This window comes from Melanerpes formicivorus, unplaced genomic scaffold, assembly GCF_026170545.1.
Source record: "Melanerpes formicivorus ecotype bairdi unplaced genomic scaffold, bMelFor1.0.p_v2 SCAF_1, whole genome shotgun sequence".
Classification (NCBI taxonomy): Eukaryota; Metazoa; Chordata; class Aves; order Piciformes; family Picidae; genus Melanerpes; species Melanerpes formicivorus.
The window spans coordinates 16,917,759-16,936,595 of record NW_027142353.1 but is presented as its reverse complement, the minus strand read 5'-3'; the positions used below and the strand labels follow the sequence as shown (position 1 = coordinate 16,936,595).

Genomic DNA, 18,837 nt, shown 5'->3' with positions numbered 1-18,837 from the left:
TGCACTGGGTTAGGAACTGGCTGGAGGGCCGAGCTCCGAGAGTGGTGGTGAATGGTGCCACATCCAGCTGGCAGCCAGTCACTAGTGGTGTGCCCCAGGGATCAGTGCTGGGCCCCATCCTGTTTAATATCTTTATTGATGATCTGGATGAGGGGATTTAGTCCATCATCAACATCTGCCCCCAGCTTGCAAACTTACTGATCTGTTAGAGGGTAGGAGAGCTCTGCAGAGGGACCTTGACAGGCTGGACAGATGGGCAGAGTCCAGCGGCATGAGATTTAACACATCCAAGTGCTGGGTTCTGCACACTGGCTGCAATAACCCCATGCAGTGCTACAGGCTGGGGTCAGTGGCTGGAGAGCAGCCAGGCAGAAAGGGACTTGGGGGTACTGGTTAATAGTAGTCTGAATATGAGCCTGCAGTGTGCCCAGGTGGCCAAGAAGGCCAATGGTATCCTGCATCAGGAACAGTGTGGCCAGCAGGAGCTGGGAGGTCATTCTGCCCCTGTACTCAGCACTGGTTAGGTCACATCTTGTGTACTGTGTCCACTTCTGGGTCCCTCAGTTTAGGAAAGATGTTGACTTGCTAGAATGTGTCCAGAGAAGGGCAAAAATGCTGGTGAGGGGTTTTGAACACAAGCTCCTTGAGGAGAGGCTGAGGGAGCTGTGGTTGCTTAGCCTGGAGAAGATGAGGCTCGGGGAGACCTTATTGCTGTCTACAACTACCTGAAGAGATGTTATAGCCAGGTGGATGTTGGTCTCTTCTCCCAGGCAACCAGCACCAGAACAAGAGGACACAGTCTCAGGCTGCACCAGGGGAGGTATAGGCTGGGTGTTAGGAAGAAGTTCTTCATAGAGAGAGTGATTGCCATTGGAATGGGCTGCCCAGGGAGATGGTGGAGTCACCATTGCTGGAGCTGTTTAGGAAGAGACTTGATGGGGTGCTTTGTGCCATGGTTTTGTTGATTAGATCATATTGGATGACAGGTTGGACCCTGATCTCTAAGGTCTCTTCTGACCCTGTTGGTTCTATTCCATTCATTTACAGCATCCCCTAAATCAAAGGTGTTTTTGAGTGACTGTGCTGCCTCCCATCTTCACTTGGGTGCAGAAACTTGGTAGCTACCCCACCTTATCAAAGGAAGCCACAAATGGAAGGAGGCAAGGGGAATGCTTTTCACTTAAGATTGAGAAGTGGTTTGCTAATGATGTATTGCATTGAGGAATGGGATATTACATATTTTTCCTCTTAATTCCCACACCTCTGTCAATCCTGCAGTTCATCCAAAACTAATTAGCAAACAAGATGACTGTTGAGCTACCTTTTTTTTAATGCCTTTTTTTCTCCCAGTTTTTCTACTTAAAGATTGTTCCTGTTTTTTGTTGACTAAAAAAGGTGGAATGTGGTGATCTATGCCAAACATTTTCGTTCTGCTAAATGTTCAATAGCAATCAGAGTATTCCTGTTGGCTGTTAACTGTGACAGAACATACTGGGTATTTTCTTGTTTTCTAGAGCTTTAAGCACATTTTCCTTTCAAAAAGAAAAGCTGCTTGAAATTGAAGTTAAGCAACCTTTTACTTATTAGTTTTTTTTGCAGATAGGCTTGATAGGCTAAAAAAGGCTTATTTAAGAGTGATAGAACTGTTCTGAATAGAAGTCTGTGGAGGTGAGCTTTCCTAGAAAAGCTCCAAAAGAGCATCTTATGGAGAAAAACATCATGCCTTCAGTGTTCAGTGTCTGGCCAAAAAACCTTGTTGTAGTCAGCCTAACTATATAGTCTTCCTGGAGTGAGTGCAGAGGGCAACAAAGCTGGTAAAGGGCCTGGAGTATAGATCTTATGAGGTGTGACTGAGGGAGCTGGGGCTGTTTAGTTTGGAAAAGAGGAGACTGAGTGGAGACCTCATTGCTCCCTACAACTACCTGAAAGGATGTTGTAGAGAGGCTGGTGCCTGGTCTCTTCTCACAGGTAATTAGTGATAGAACAAGAGTGAATGGCCTCAAGCTACAACTAGGTAGGTTTAGCCTTGACATTAAGGCAACCAAGCACCCTATCAAGTCTCCTCCTGAACACGTACAACGATGGTGACTCCACCACCTCCCCAGGCAGCCCATTCCAATGGGCAATCACTCTCTCTGTGTAGAATTTCTTTCTAACCTCCAGCCTAAACCTCCCCTGGTGCAGCTTGAGACTGTGTCTGTCCCCTTGTTCTGGTGCTGGTTGCCTGGGAGAAGTGACCAGCCCCTGCCTGGCTACAACCTCCCTTCAGGTAGTTGTAGAGGGCAATAAGGTCCCCCCTGAGCTTCCTCTTCTCCCTTGAAAAGTGCCTTCTCTTTCTTGGTTGGAAATGTGGTGTTCCTTGCCAGATTGGTGTTTCTCTTCTTGTAAAGCCTGTTGAGTTTAACCTGGATCCTTCTCTTTTAATTTCAGTTGGGATTTGTGAGGCCTCTAGTTGAGGCTATTGTTGTTTTAACTGGCAAAAGCAAGGACAGGATGAGGTAATAATGATAAAAGGGTGCAAAAACTTATTTAAATTTTTTTTACCATGGCTGATATCCACTAACCTATGATCTAACCCTGGGGATGCTAATGGATGTTTTGGGAGTCATTGTAGGAACAGTCAGTGAACACCCTTTACCAAGCCAAATGTTCAAAGGCCCCTGGAGAATTGTTCTACATTTGTCTTCATAACTATCATTGGTGGGGCATAAAATTGAAAAGAAAAATTCTAAAATAGGCTTGCAGAGAGACCTACTTGTGCTGACTCTGTAGGCTGACTTGTTTATTTGGATAAAATTTTACATAGATTTTTGAAATGCTGAGTTGAAATAACTGGGGGAAAGATGGGGTATTTAGGCCATTTATGGCTTTCACAGTTCTGCTTTTCACACGATTTAGAGATGTTTCCATTAAATGCTGCAATTGTGTGGTAGTATTTCTTAGCAGATAGTAATTAAAAAGCTGTATGAATACTGCACACTCTCACTGTGTGCACAGATCTATTCTAGCATTGGTTGTGTATTTTAGTGTGAAGCTGCAAAAGACAGGTCAGATGAAAGATGTGATTTTGGCAAAGTGGTAAATTCGAACCTTTTTGCATTGTTTTTGTTTTTGATTCAAGACTGTTCAATGCTTCAAGGTTTTTGTTGTTTTGTCTGTCTCTTTTGGCAGTGGTGCTGTCAAGATTTGAAGTGGGTGGCTGTTTTTTTTTTAGCTACCTTACAAAGGATTTACTCGTTAGCCTTATTTTATGGGTTGAGCTAATTGTGATTTGTCTTGCTGAGCAGTATTATGCAGTTTGGGCCAATTAAGTGAATCCACTTACACCAGTGGATGTTGTTCCAATGTGTAATATTGATTCGAGCTGTAAATGGAGAATGACTTGTTTGATTAGATTCCTTTGTCTAAACAATGCTTGAGATCTTATCTAGTGTACCAAACAGAAGCGTTTTCTTCCCTGAGGCTTTTTTTAATGGCGTCTTAGGTTTGATTAACACTATATATGCAGATATAACAATTTCCCTGTGTGTAAATTCTGAAGCAGTTCAGAGGAATTGGGAGAAACATGTATCTTGCAACTCAGTGTAATTCTCTGCTCCATGAATATCAACTTGTGTTGAGACACGGGGATGTGTAGGGTGACCTACTCTAAAAAACTGGGGCACTGGGGAATCCCAGACACTTACGTCCTTAGAGCTGGCGGAGGAGGGGGAGTGAGTGTGTGTGTGTATGTGTTAATTAGGCATTTACACTGAAGTAAATGACATCTGTCACATAATGATAAACTGCTGAAGTATATAAAAATCATCTATGGAAGTTGTGGATGATATTAAACACTTAGGAAATGTGTGGATACATTTATTCTTCTTTTGGACCTCATGACAAAACCTTTACTTTTTGGGATTAGTGGATGAGAATTTCTGTAAAACAAATTGAGAGGAGAAGCACTTGTATCATAAATCAGGTCCATAAGAAGGTAATAAACAGTACTTGCTGAAAACTTATGATGGTAGCGATCTATAAATTAGCTGTCTTCTATTGCTTTATAGATTGCATATACACTGAAAACAAGTGGTTTAGTATTTTGGTCTTAAAATAATCATACATGCTTTTTCCATACCAAGGAAACTTTTGTGTGTTTATATGTTGAGGGTCATACATCTGCAAATGTGACTCATTCACAATATAGATTACAACAGCGGCCAAGTAACTCCTGGGGAAGATTACCTTGATTCTGTTGTTAAACAGACCAGTTCTAGGAGTGCTATATATATATATTTAGGTAGTAAGCTATTAATTTTGGTCTTTCAATGATTACTGAGATACAGGTTTGATTAGGGAGTATGGGTAAGAGTATGCTGCTGTCAAATGAATACATGGGTACCTTCCAGGTTAAAGAAGAGCTAGCATAATCTAGGCAATTTGTGTACTTACTAGCTCTGGTACAGTGCAGTCCTTCTCAATTGGGTTATGTCCTGCAAATCAGATACTGAATGTTTTTTTGTGGTGCTTGTATCCATGTTTTGGCTTATGGGCATATTTCTTTTCTGGGATATGATGCCAAGGCCTGGCACCAAACCTAATACTCCTGAAATACTGAAACAGAGTAGAAGGATCTTCAAAAGCAATTGTTGCTACTGTTATTACCCTTAATTGCACTCTAAGCCCTGAGAGCTGCCAGAGCCTGGAGCAGTGCTTAGAACTAGTCCAGGCCAAGAATGACTGGCTAATCAGCCCAGGTGGACTCCTCACTTTATGTGCTTATTTGCTGGAAATGTGGCAAAGAAACACAAAACTCTTCCTGTGTGAAGATCTGGCAGGATTTACTGGTTTATGTGCCTTGCCGTGAAGGTGGCTGCTGAACCTAAACTAGATTTGGAAACAGGTGGCCTTTTTTGTGCAGTTTCCTTCTGAATTAATAAGCTTGTTGGACTTGATCTGATTCTTCAAATTCTGAACAGGTTCCTTTGTACCTTAATCCAAAAGTAGTTATACTACTTAAGAGCATTTAATCTAAAGTTCTTCTGCTTGGACTTCTTAAATCCAGTATCTTACTTGTCATAGATGCAGAGCTGAGGAGGCACCGATGGGCTGGTTGGGTGTTAGTGACTGATTTGGGTTTGGGTTTCCAAAGGTGTAACACACCTATACAGGAATTTGGATAACTAAATTTCATCTGCAGTTTGAGTTAGATGGAGGTTCTGTAGAATGATGATTCAGTCGGTTTGGGTTAACTTCTTGTCATTTTTCTGTTGCTGCAATATGATAAGCCCATACAAGATGCACTACTTCAGATATACACAAATAAGATACCTTTTCACAGTTTCTGATTGTGTTCTGTAACATAACAGGTCCTTGTAGCTGCTTGAAATGTAGCTTTTTGAGGCACGGGTAGCCCAATATGATTAAAACTTGCAGTATAAGCCATTGAGCCCCTCATGGTTTGCCTGCTATTCCAGCCTTTGTTACACATTCATGCTTGGTTGCAGGGTGAATTTATGAAGGAATTGCACTTCTTCGGGAATCTACTGGGACTTGAATCTTTTTATTGACATTGTTTTTGTAAACTAAAGTACAAAAGGGTAAAATGACTTGAAGTTTTAGCTGTACTAAATTAGGATCAAGTTTTGAATACCTAGGATTGTGTGATTTAAGTCAAGCACTTCAACCCTAGAATTTGAAAATACTTAAAACTTGTTGAGGAAGGTGAGTTGCTGTTTCTTTGAACTGTTTAGAAATACTGCATTTTAAGTCAGCTTCTGCAGAAGAAAAGGCATTACTGATATGAAACAGATCTGTTCTTTCCAGATTGTATTTGGACAGATTTAACAATTCATTAAAAAGTTGAGAAAAGGATCCATAAACTTAAGAGTTGTCACTTAAGCTTGAAAGCCTGGAGATTTTGAAGTAGTGGGGAAGAATGGAGACTTTTCTTGTCTGTGAGGGACTTGCTTGGTGCTCTAAGGCAGTGTGCCAGGTAACATGGTGGCTGTTTTGTTATACCCATGTGTGGTATACTAGGATGTATGTAATGCTGAACTAAAACTGAACTAGAGCAGGAAGTAACAGCTTGCAGTAAGGTAAACAAGGAGAAATAGGTTTGCCAGATTGCAGGGGAATGTGGGAAAGGAGTCAAAACTCCGGAGTTAAAGTAATGATGAAACATTTCAGAAGTGGGGGAGAAAACAGTGTGGGGAAGAGCACACAGCTGTTTATATGTTTAAAAACAAAAATCAGTGTGTCTTTCTAGTCTCTTCTATGGCTGCCTTAGGTACTAGCAGGACTGTTGGTATCTGTGGGGGATGTGTGCAAGTGTTGTTTTTTCTTTTTGACACCTAGAAATAGCTGACTATTTAGTCCTTTTCTATGAGGACCCTTTTGGTTTTGTAAAACATACCTGCTTAACTAGCGTGAATAACTTGGTTTGTGTTCCACCATTGTTCACATGCCTCAACAAACTCTAAATGTATTCATCAGTCATGCAAATAAAGGTATCCAAGGGCCAGGAAGGGATGACAGGCTAAAATTCATAGCATTTGATCAGGTTAGATTACTGCCTTAAGTTGCTGAGGTGTACTTAGTCATGCAACAGGATTTCAATGCTTTTTAGTGTCTGTGCTAGCGTTTAGGAGTTTTGGTTTAGCTTTGTTTTTAGTATGAGGCTAATGCTGTAGCGGTAAAATAAAACCCATATGACTTTATGGAAGCAATAATTCAAATGTGAAACGTGTGGCAACTCTAGAAGGTTGTGTGACCTCTCGTATACTCAACTATATAGCAAATTCAGAAGCTATTTAAGAAATGCCCCCAGAAAGAAACTTGGAATTAAGTGGCAGATTAATCTTATCATCAGGAAGGACCATGAACTTCTGTCAGAGCTCAGAAAAATGGTGGTAAATATGAAGAAAAAAGTCAAATGCTGAAGAAGTTAATCCTGTGCTTGTTTTGTTTGTTGTACTTACCTGAATATTTATTTCTCACTATATTATTCAAAATAGTATTTGGCTGCTGCTTGTCACTATTGCTAGACTTTTTTTCCCCAGCCTTGTTTCTTCTGAGTCTGCCAATAGTATGTGTGGGCTACATTACTTTGAACCTTAGTCTGTCATACTTGACAGCCTTCGTGCTAGTGGCAAATAAAATCCCTTTCCACAAAGAACAACGTTTTCCTTCACGTGTCAATACTCATTTTCAGAAAGAACAGACTTTTAAAACTATGTATTCCCTGTGTTTTGAATGCTTAAGATGATATAGAATATTGCATAAAAACTTATAAAATTAAGCATTGGAAATGTCTGTCAGCATAAACAAGTATACTAGCTATATGTCAGTAAAAATCTTACACAATTGAAGCAATGGCATGCGTTCTTCAGTATATACTGAAAAGGAGCTTACAAAGAGAGAGCAGAATAAGGAAAACCTGATCTTGTTTCTCAGTCTCTGTATCTCCCTTTAAAGATGCAAACATGTCGAACACTAAACTTTTAAAACTTTAAGGTAAGTATGCATATGAATTGTTGACTTCTAACTTCAAATCTACCTATTGTATTATTCCTGGTAGAATGCTGGAACTGTTTATCTCTTCTGTGTAGTTCAGATTTGACTAAAAATGTTTGGCAAATGCATATAAATGAGGATGCAATGGATTAAAAATCAAGCATGAGGCTGCTTAAATAATTCTGAAGATTTTCAGGTTCATGTGTAGTGATATTGAACTCTTTAGTCATAGGCTTTAATTTGTGCGTGGTGCTGACCTGATGCTGTGCAGGGACACTCACTGCATCCCTTCATTCAATTCACTCTAATTATCCCCAACTTCCTGGGGAGCCTGTTTAGAACTCGTCATGAATGTATGTTATTAAGATATTAGGCTATCCCAGTTGCATGTAGCAAAGTAGTTTTTAGTCTGAATTTGCATATAGATGATCATTATAAGAAGCTGAAATTACATTTGTCATGATTTTATTTAAGCAAATTCAAAATAATATATTGGCATAATAAAATGTTTTGACAGTGATTTAAGCTTGGAATTAAATGAAATGAGATTTAATGTTATTGTGTGAGTTCTTGTATGTCAGTTTTGGTAATGTCAATGTATATTTTAGAGTAGCTATGCTATGTAAATTATCTTTGAAACAATCAGATTTGTGTGCCTATTTCAGGGTAGTGGTAATTATTTTTGCTGGGAGCATCTGTTAATGCAGAATATTGCCTCTTCAGGTTCATGTGAAAATGGCGGATGAAGCTGTCTGCGTTGGCCCAGCTCCCACCAGCAAAAGCTACCTCAACATGGATGCCATCATGGAAGTCATTAAGAAAACCAGGGCCCAAGCTGTGAGTCTGAATGAGTCTATCTGCTGCAGCTGTTTCATATATAGAAAGCAGAAAAGCCAGAGTTGGTTGTTTTTTTTTAAGGTGTGGGGGGGGAAGTGATTAAATATGCTATTCCAGTTAGTTCATGTCACATGAGTTAAATGTGTCTGAAATCGCTACTGGAAATCAAAGGCTTTGTAGCATCTGGCAGCACTGGTCGCTGATCCTGCAGGTGGCTGCTGGATTCAGCTTTCACACCAGGGAGCAGCTTCAGTTCATTTCCAAATTTGCTGGGGGAAAAAAAAAAAATCACAATTAGTTTTGAGTGCTAACCCTTTATATGCCATAATGGGTTTTTTGAGTGTTGTACAAAGTATGTCCAAAAAGGTTTTTTTCTTAAACTTTGTTTGAATTGCTTCCTAAGTTATATAAATGTTACTTGCAGGAAGGATAAGGTAAATGGTGCATCTCAGAATTATTGTTGTTCAGTGTGTTTGCAAAATGCACGTTAGCTGATGTGTGAATGTCAGCTACTCTGCCTCCCTCCAAATTGGCCAGAAATTCACTTCTTAACCCAAGTTGGTTGGAAAAAGTAATGTGTAGTCATCTTCACATACCTAATGTTCTTTGCTCTGTCAGTGAAATAAATATTTTATTTAGACCTACTGTACACAGAGCATTTATTAAAACATAAATTGAATCTGTATGAGGAACACTGATTACTCTGGAATAGCATTTCAGCTTCTTTCAAAGATCAGCTTTTGGCCTCAAAGGTGATGATTTGATACAGTGCTTTCAGGGACCAATAGCTTTCCAGTAAAGAAAAAAATACTTCTTTCCCTCTGAGTTTCTCAATATGGAGAGAGGTTAGGTACCTTTAAAAGAGAATAAAATGACTTACACTTTCTTTGTCGGAGTGTATTAGATCAAGAATTATGAAAAGTAAAATGAAAACGTTCTCACACTAGTAGTTATGCTAGGTGTATACCAAGTTGTGAATAGCAAACTATGCATAGAGATGCATGGCTTACACTAACAAGAATGAACTGTGTTCTCCAGCAAGGGTCGCTAGAGGCAGGGGGCTTATGATTGTGGATCTTAAGACTACTGTTGTGATCAGTGCTGGGAATATTTTGAGGTGGAGTGTTTGTAGTGGTGGCTGAGAAGAGTGTGGATGAGTGTATGTGTGGAAGAGTGCAATGAGTTAAATGTGGCAAAATAGAGTTAAAAGGAACAGAAAGCTGAAACACCAAAGGGAATGTGTCCATTGTTCTGCAAACAGCATCTCTCTTTCTAGATAAGTAAGGAATATTTGCCTCAGAAATGGCAGATTTCAACCATTGAATTTTTACTGCTTATGACAGATAAAACAATGCATTAAGACAGTTCTTAAGGTGTTCAACTAATTTGAATGCTTAATAGTCTGCATCACTTGCCCCAGTATCTGAAAAGGTGTTAGCAAGTTTGGTGTCTGACTTCAGAACTCAATCAGGTTGAATTTTTTTACTTTCAAGGTACACCCAGGATATGGATTTCTCTCAGAAAACAAAGAATTTGCTAGACGTTTGGTAAGTTATTTCTATTTATTTGACATGTATTTCATCCAGGGTGTCTGAAGAATCATGATACCAATTCAAGACAGATCTCTGCCTGTGCATTTCCTGCATTTTGAAGGTGTAACAGCAGCCTGTGTTTTCTTTTGGAAAAAGAGGAGATGCTTATTTTTAAGAACTTTATCAAGGGTGTAAGACCCTTTTGGCATTTTCACTTGTCTGTACTGTTTATGAGGCTGCTCTAAAACTGGGTCACTGAAATTATCTAGGTTAAAAGTATCTGGTTTTAAGTGATCATTTCAGTGATTCATAGCACAGCTGGTGAACAGCTGTATCAGCAGCCCTGAGAAGGTGCTGAACTGTGCTTTCAGGATGGAAGTAGAAAGCTGTTTAAAAACTGGCTTCTCTGCTGGTGGTCGTGTATTGCGGAGCTGCATTCTCTGAAAGGACCAAGGAGTCAAGAGGGTGCTCTTTTTATTTCATGTCTGGATTGATAAAAAATTATTATTCACAGCCTCTTTACATTGGATTTTTTGCTACTATAGAAACTGATCTATCAGGCCTTCTAACTGATTTTATATTTTTCAAAACCTTTGCTGCAGCTGCCTATAAATTTAGAGCAGTGCCAGGAGGAAATTGCATGAGCAGTGTTTGAGCAAAGTCCTGAGTGAATGCTGTATGTGTAGTCACTGCAGATCATGTGTTACTGTCTACTAGTTTCACTGAGATTAAGTATAAGCACATACTACATTAAGTGTTCCAGTAAAAGGCTCTTGAAGCTGCCAACTTTGCTATGGAGTAAATGAAGCACATGGTTGAAAACCCATCTTTTTACAGGCATTAATATAAATTCGTTGCTGATTTTGAGAGTAATTTGCACCTTTTTGATTCGGGATAAGAGACGCAGATGGGCAATCTGATTTGGTAGAGTAATTCTTTAATTTCTAGCATTTGTGGAATAGCTCATTTCCATCTCTCTTCCATGACTGTGCCCCTTTTGGGCTTAAGTTCTGATAGTCACACGGATCCTTACTATTTAGATACTTATTTTGTGTTAAGATACTACCTGCTGATTAAGGAGGTGATTTGGGAATGAAATCTCAGTTTCTGTACTTTGCAGTTGCTGCACTTTTTTAAAAAGCCCTCAGATAAAAACAAGTGCACCTTCTGTATCAAGCTGAATACATCCTGCTGATTGCTTGGGTGGTGGAAATGTTGAAGTTGAAAGTACTTCTAAATACTTGGTGTTTGCCTGGATTTACCAAATCTTGGGTAGTATCTTACATGTTATTTTCATGCAGTTTTGTTTTATCACTGTTCTTCTTGTATCACAGCCTGTTTTTAGAGGGAAGATTCCTGGCTTAATTTGTAACAAACTTTGTTCCCACTGGATTAGACCAGCAGGATAAATGGCTTTAATTGACAGTTCCTGTTTTTAATGACAAAAAAACATTAATGAAACAGAAGTGCTTGCTCATGCTATCTTGCTTTATATTTTGCTGCCAGACTTTGAAACTTGATAATGATTAATCTAAACTGGGCACATTTTTCCTAGTAATTTGGTTGTTACTTGATGATGCAAATTATAATATTAGTGACATAATCTAGGATGCTTTTTGGCATGATTAAGCAGGAATAGAAAAAGTAGAAACATTCCTGTAAATCCCTTCCCCCTTTTTATTTCTCATCCTTTCACTCAAATCTATGGAACAGTGAGTTCCTGAAATAGTGTGGTGACTAGAACCCTGTTCAAGTTTGGGTTGGTGCTACAGTCTTGTGGTGCGCTGAAGTTTCTCCCCAGCACACAGTCTGAAAACAGCTTATAATTGTTTCAGAAACCTGGTGTGTTCTGTTCTCTAAAATTATAACAGAACAAGGTAGTTCTAATTTGCTTTCTGAAATGCATGATTTAAACTCTCAAGACATAATCATGCTTTCCTTCACGTCAGTGACTCTGGGATATCAAACCCCTAGTGAGAATTGGTGAAGCAGTCTGCCTTTTTTTATCACAGAGGGCTGCTTATTTTTTTTTTTTTTCAAGACACTCTGATGAATAAATATTTAGGGGGAATTACTGCCTGCTGTTTCTTTTCTTTATTGAAGCCTGTAACAAATGGTACAAGATTGTTGTAAAGTTGCCAAATATAGAGATTTTTTTTTCCCCTCATCCCTTTCTTTGTGCTTACAGTATTTTGTTCTTTCACACTGGAAGTAGTGATGAAACTTGAGAAACCTGGACTTATTTCCTGGTGTGTATCTGTACCTGTAAAATTATCTAGATTTGGAAATGAAGACATACACTAAACTTCTAAACTTGCCAGTCTGTGTGTAAGAGTGGTAATGAACTCAAAGCAAAGCTGTGTTTTCAATTTAACACATGGAGGGTCAGTTCACATATAGTCCCACTGTGTGTGATTTGAACAAAAGCATGTCTTTTGGTTCATTGCCTAAATGACTCGTGGAACAGCATACAGCTATAGACAGACCTTGTGAGGAACATGATGGATATATTTAGAGAATTGAAAATCACTGATATTTAGTTTTTTCCCTTCTTTAGAAACTTAAATTTGTTCTTTTAGAATGAGGGGGGAACACAAGTAAATGATCCTTTGTTTCCAAAACAAACAAATTCCAAGAAAACAGTCACTGGGTGGATATCTGGCATGTTGTTCATTGTTATCCAGTAAAAAAGTCAGTATATTTAGTCCCCTTTTTATCTGTATCTATTCTAGTCACTGTTGAATGCTGACAGGAAAATGATCCATGGCATTTATATCAAGTGAGTCTGTTAAAGATTTCCTAAACCTTAAGGTCAGTTTCTTAAAGAATGGTATTTTAATATGAAATCTTCTGAAAAACTTTTAGATATTGCTGATGACTTCAGTTATTTCTTAGAATGACAAAACACGTGTTTGTGCTAGTCAGTATAGATCCTTGAAACCTGACAATGAGAATGCAAAAATACTCAGAAGTTTGAGCTATCCATCTTGGAAATCTTGCAGTGCTTGTACATTTGTAGTTCAGTTTGTACACTGAAGTTATAAAATTCAGTGCATAAGTTGTTACTTGTAGTTTGTGCATGGAAATATATTTGCATGTAAGCAGTTTGCTTCCTTCGAGGAATAATTCTGTAATATTCAGTATTAATATTAGACATGTGTTTAAAATATATTGCCAAATCACAAAACAAAGCTAGTATCTTTTGCCAGATGCTTTGCAGAGCTGGAGAATCGATTTATTCCTTCATTTTTTAAAGAAAAATTTGCTAGTGATCTCTGTATTTAGGTTAACTTCCTTAATGTTTCCCATTATATAAAACTAGAGTAGACCCTTTGAGAAGCTCTATCACCTCTATTGTGTGCAACAGGCCTTTGAAATTTGACAAGGAGAAAGCCTTGTGACAAAGATCAGTCTTCTGGTTGGCCTGTTCTTGACAGATAAACTTTCTGAAATGGCTATTTTCCTCTCCTTCCTTGCAAACTTCCAAGGCAGCTGTTGTGGGTGGGAGATGGGAGTGCTGAGTTGAGTCTCTTCACGCATCCAGTACTTCGGGACTGGCCTGTGGTCCCAGTGACTCTGTTTAGTCCTTTCCTTACCTGGATGAAGAAGGGAATGGGGGAGAAAAGAGAGAGAACAGGCATGTGACTGAGCTGCACAGTCATTCTAGAGTCAGCATGGCTTCCTGTAGTCTAGCTGATGCCAGCAACAAGTAGAAATTGTACTCGTTTATGTATGTATGTATTATGTATGTTCTTGCATCCTGATAATGGTTAGAAGCTTAAACTGTGATGCATGGTGACTGTATTGTGAGACTGTGGTGTTGCTGTTTTTCATAATTGTATGATTTTTTTCTTTTTTTAATTAAAAGAAACACTGGTGAGCTTCCATTTCCCCTCAGCCACAAAAATCAGAGGTGAAGCTACTGTTCAAAAGAGAAGTCCAAACCAAAGGGCAATATAAGCTATTCTTTCTCAAAGTCTAGTATGAAAGATACTAGTTTGCAGGATTTGTATCTTCAGGGTATTTTGATCTCTTGTATGTATAGCATAGAGTTCCTGCTTTTGTAGTCAGTGCATTATGGTGTATTTTCTCCAGGAAACCTATGTAATTACACTATGCCAAAATCTCCTTGCAATAGGAATCATAAAGATGGTGAAAGTAAAATAATTCAAATTTGGAATGAGACAGGAACCTTTTTTGAGTTCCTAGGGGAACCTGTTTTTATACATCCTTTGTGCCCTTTTAGTCACTACTGTTTGGTGTGACTAAGGGGGGAACAATGCAGCCAATGCTGTTTCTCTTTACCTTTGAAGCTAGATTAACATTCTTGGAGGAATTAAAACCCAACAATGTGTTGTCTTAAATAAATGGGCAAACAATATATATGGAAATCATTGACCACGTATTTGTAAATGGGTGTTAAGTTTGAGATGGAAGAGGCAAAACAGAGCAGCATATCTTCTGTGAGGGAACTCATCTAGCCTGTGAAGAATCTTGTGCAGGTGGATTCATAGCCCTGCTAATTATGGGACTGTCACCTTTTAAAATGCAAACCTCTAATGGCATCACAGTTTCCACACTGTGCATGGCTTTATTTGTAAGCAAATTGGGAAATGTCTTCATCATGATTCAATGGACATTACATTTTTTTGAGACATTACAATTTTTTTTGAGTCATTTGGTATTACTTCATTCTGTACCCACAGGCATCGGCTTCCTACCTGGGAATTTCTGTGACTGATTAGTGTTTGTACTTTTCAAGTGGCAAAGTGGTGGTCGAAAGAAGGCAGCTTTGGAAGCTTGATGCCAAGAAATTGCTTATGGTAGAGATTGTATCTTTCAGGGAGTGGAACTGACAGAGCTGTTAGTGTGGGTTTCTCACTCTGCTGCCTTAGTAAGCAATGACATACTATGTATTGCAATACAAAGTGCCTACTGCTGCTGCCTGTGGTGGCTTAAGGTGCTCTGGCTGAGGGAGGCTGGAGTATATGCCCCTCCTGGGTAATAAAAGATAGGAAATGTACAAGTCACTGATTTGTCCCCCAGAAAAGCTGTGGCTGTGAGCCTGTGACATTGATGGGTGACTGCTTACTCTTCTAAGGCAGAATGCTTCTGAATGTTACTTGTATTCCATACCAGGTAAACCTTATTTTCATAGGGAAAAAAAAACAATCTACATCTGCAGTATCACTGTGTAAAAGGCACAGATAGTGCATGCATTAAACGATGGGTAGTACTTATTAGATATTACTGGTCGTCTGCTAGTGCATGTGAGCTAGAAAAATGAAATTGAGTCACCTGAAGTGTCTGCTTGAACTCTTCTTAATGTGAAAATAGAAAGGCTGTGGTATTCCTTTACTGTAGAAAACTACATAGACCTTTGCTAAAAGCTTACATTGTGTTATCAGTGTATTGTTGTACATAGCTAGAGTACCCAAGTATCAGTGTGCATACCCCCAGGTCTCATGGATACACATGTATAACCTATATGCATTCATTTGAAGATACAAGGTGGAGTTTTGCCAAAGATGTGATTTGTTACGCAAACACTTTCCTTCTCCTTTGCCTGAAATCCATACTGTGTGGCTTTTTCTTCCTGATTAGGTAACTCCCTCTGACATGACAGTCTTGACCTATTTGTATTAGTATTTCACTTAGACTAAGCCTTTATTTTTAACTTCTGTGTTTTTTAAGCTACAAATTTCTTAAAAGTGGCTGAAGTTGAAAGCTTTAACATGTGCAACTGTTCTTAGGGGGGAAAAAAACCTCACAAAACCTTGAATCAACTAGTAAGCAAATTGAGACTCACAGTGGATAATCTAGAGATTATTGGAGTAAGATGAACATACATTAATCTGTGGGCCCTGATGGGGTGCACTCACAGGTGCTGAGGCAGCTGACTGATGTTGCTCTGCCACTCTCCATCTTTGAAAGATCATGGGGAATGGGAGAGGTGCTTGACTGGAGGAGGAAAGCCAGTGCCATTCCAGTCTTCAAAAGGTAAGAAGGTGAACCTAGGAAACTGCAGACCTGTCAGCTTCATCTCCACCCCTGGAAAGGTGATGGAGCAGGTCATTCTGATGTCATCTCTAAGCACATGGAAGAAAATAAGGTTACCAGGAACAGTCAACATGAATTTATCAAGGGGAAGTCATGTTTGACTAATCAGCTTTCTATGATGGTATGACTGAATGGGTAGAAGGGAAAGCAGTGGATGTTGTCTACTTTGACTTTAGCAAGGCTTTTGACACTGTCTTCTGTAACATCCTTGTAGGAAAGTTTAGGAAGTATGGCTTAGAAGAGTGGATGGTGAGATGGATCGAGAAACTGGCTAAACAACAGAGCCCAGGGGTTGTGATCAACAGTGCAGAGTCTGGTAGGAGACCTGTAGGACACCAGGGTGGAGTCCCTGGTTTTAACCCAGGGGTCAGCACTGGGTCCAGTCTTGTTTGACATCTTAATCAGTGACCTAGATGAGAATTGAGTGAAGGGCTGTGAGGATGATTAAGGGACTGGAGCATCTCTCTTACGAGAAAATACTGAGAGACCTGGGGCTGTGGAGAAGAGAGGGCTGAGAGGGGACCTTATCAATGGCTAATCTTTTCAACGCTATCGAATGGTAAGACAAGGGCCAAGGGATGTAAACTCCATCACAGGTGATTCCATATCAACATGAGAAAAAGCTTTTTTTTTTCTTTAATGTGAAGGTGATGGAGAGCTGGAACAGGCTGCCCAGAGAGGTGGTGGGAGTCTTCCTCTCTAGAGATCTTTAAAACTCACAGGATAAACATGTTCCTATGACTTACTCCAAGTGGTGCTACTTTGCAAGAGAGTTGAACTTGATCTCTGGAAGTTCTTTTCAGCCCCTAGAAATCTATGATGAATTGTGGGCTTGCATGTCTTACAGAATTACTTAATGTTGTGTATATGATTAAAGAATGTTAGAGTGCTTTTTGCCTATTTGGGCTGTCATAAGTCATTTAATATTTCCCATGAGATAATGAATGAATGAAGAGAAAAAGAGGGTGAATCATTGTGGTAGATTGAGAGACCAATTCTCCCACCACAGGCAAAAATGAGCCTCAGACAAACAGATTGCAAAAGTGGTAGAAAGTTTAAATGGAAAAAACAGTGAAAATTTTACAGAGAACCACAAGCACCATGACAAAAGAGAGATCCAAAAGCATCCCACCCCCACCTGAGGGTACACCCAAAACCCCCAGGGCTCTTTCTCCCTCCTGTGGCCTTGGGGCCTAGCCAGGTCCAAGAGAGGCAGGTGGCTCACCCCATTACCAAGTAGCGGTGAGGGAAGAAAGAGAAAGCACAGGGCCCCTTGCTGATGTCTTATAGGGGAGCAGGGCATTATGGGATAAAATACCCACTGGGCTGGACCCTTTTGGGACATCACAAGTGTGGCTTGTGCAGTGGCATGAGGGGCGGGCACCCAGCCTGAACCATCACAATCATCTTTGGAAAAAAGGAGAGGTAACCCATCGAATGTTTAAGGATGTTGCTAGGTCATGCAGGAAAAAAATTAGAGAGGCAAAAGCCCATTTAGAGCTTAGACTGGCCTCTGCTGTGAAGGACAACAAAAAATCCTTTTACAAATATATTAATGGCAAGAGGAGAGGCAAGGAAATCTCCACTCCTTGGTTGACATAAAGAGGAATGTAGTAACAAAGGATAAGGAGAAGGCAGAGGTACTTAGCACCTTCTTTGCCTCAATTTTCAATAGCAGGATAGGTTGTCTTCCAGACAATTGGCCTCCTGAGCTGGCAGATGGAGTCAGAGCTATAATCCAGGAGGAAGAAGTTAAGAGACTTGGATCCCCACAGGTCTATAGGACCAGATGGGATCCATCCTAGGGTAATGAGGGAACTGGCAGATGAGCTCGTTAATCTGTTTTCCATCATTTTTCAACAGTGCTGGCTCACTGGAGAGGTCCCAGATGACTGGAAGCTGGCCAACATGATGCCCATCCACAAGAAGGGCCAGAAGGAGGAACCAGGGAATTCCAGACCTGTCAGCCTGACCTCAGTGCCAGGCAAGATTAGGGAACAGGTCATCTTGAGTGCAATCACACAGCACTTAGAGGATGGCCAAGGGATCAGGCCCAGCCAGCATGGATTTAGGAAGGGCAGGTCCTGCCTGACCAACCTGATCTCCTTCTAGGATCAGGTGACCCACTTGATATATATGGGGAAGGCTGTGGATGTAGTCCAGCTGGACTTCAGCAAGGCCTTTGGCACCATTCACCCTAGCAAGTTCCTGGCGAAGCTGTCAGCATGTGGCTTGGACAGCAGCACTCTGTGCCTGGTTAAGAACTGTCTGGAGGGCTGAGCCCAGAGAGTGGTGGTGAATGGTGCCACATCCAGCTGGCGGCCAGTCACTAGTGGTGTCTCCCAGGGATCAGTGCTGGGCCCCATCCTGTTGAGTATCTTTATTGATGATCTGGATGAGGGGGGATGCAGTCCATCATCAGTAAATTTGCAGACTACGCTAAGCTGGGGGCAAGTGTTGATCTGTTAGAGGGTTGGAGAGCTCTGCAGAGGGACCTTGACAGGCTGGACAGATGGGCAGAGTCCAAGGGCATGAGATTGAACACATCTAAGTGCTGGGTTCGACAAATTGGCCACAACAACCCCATGCAGTGCGACAGGCTGGGGTCAGAGTGGCTGGAGAGCAGCCAGGCAGAAAGGGACCTGGGGGTACTGGTTGACAGTAGGGTGAACATGAGTGTGCTCAGGTGGCCAAGAAGGCCAATGGTATCCTGGCCTGTATCAGGAACAGTGTGGCCAGCAGGAGCAGGGAGGTCATTCTGCCCCTGTACTCAGCACTGGTTAGGCCAGTTTAGGAAAGATGTTGAGTTCCTGGAACATGTCCAGAGAAGGGCAACAAAGCTGGTGAGGGGTTTGGAGCACAAGTCCTATGAGGAGAGACAGAGGGAGCTGTGGTTGCTTAGCCTGGAGAA

At 40.5% G+C, this 18,837-nt stretch overlaps 1 protein-coding gene across 1 annotated transcript in view; it reads left to right on the top strand.

Annotated features, from left to right (window-relative positions):
• PCCA (propionyl-CoA carboxylase subunit alpha) overlaps nt 1–18,837 on the top strand; it is a 337,899-nt gene that overhangs the window by 32,777 nt on the left and 286,285 nt on the right. Inside the window, exons 5-6 of the mRNA XM_068163688.1 lie at nt 8,221–8,334; nt 9,828–9,881. Of these exons, the coding sequence (XP_068019789.1) occupies nt 8,221–8,334; nt 9,828–9,881 (168 nt within the window). The remainder of the gene's footprint in view (nt 1–8,220; nt 8,335–9,827; nt 9,882–18,837) is intronic.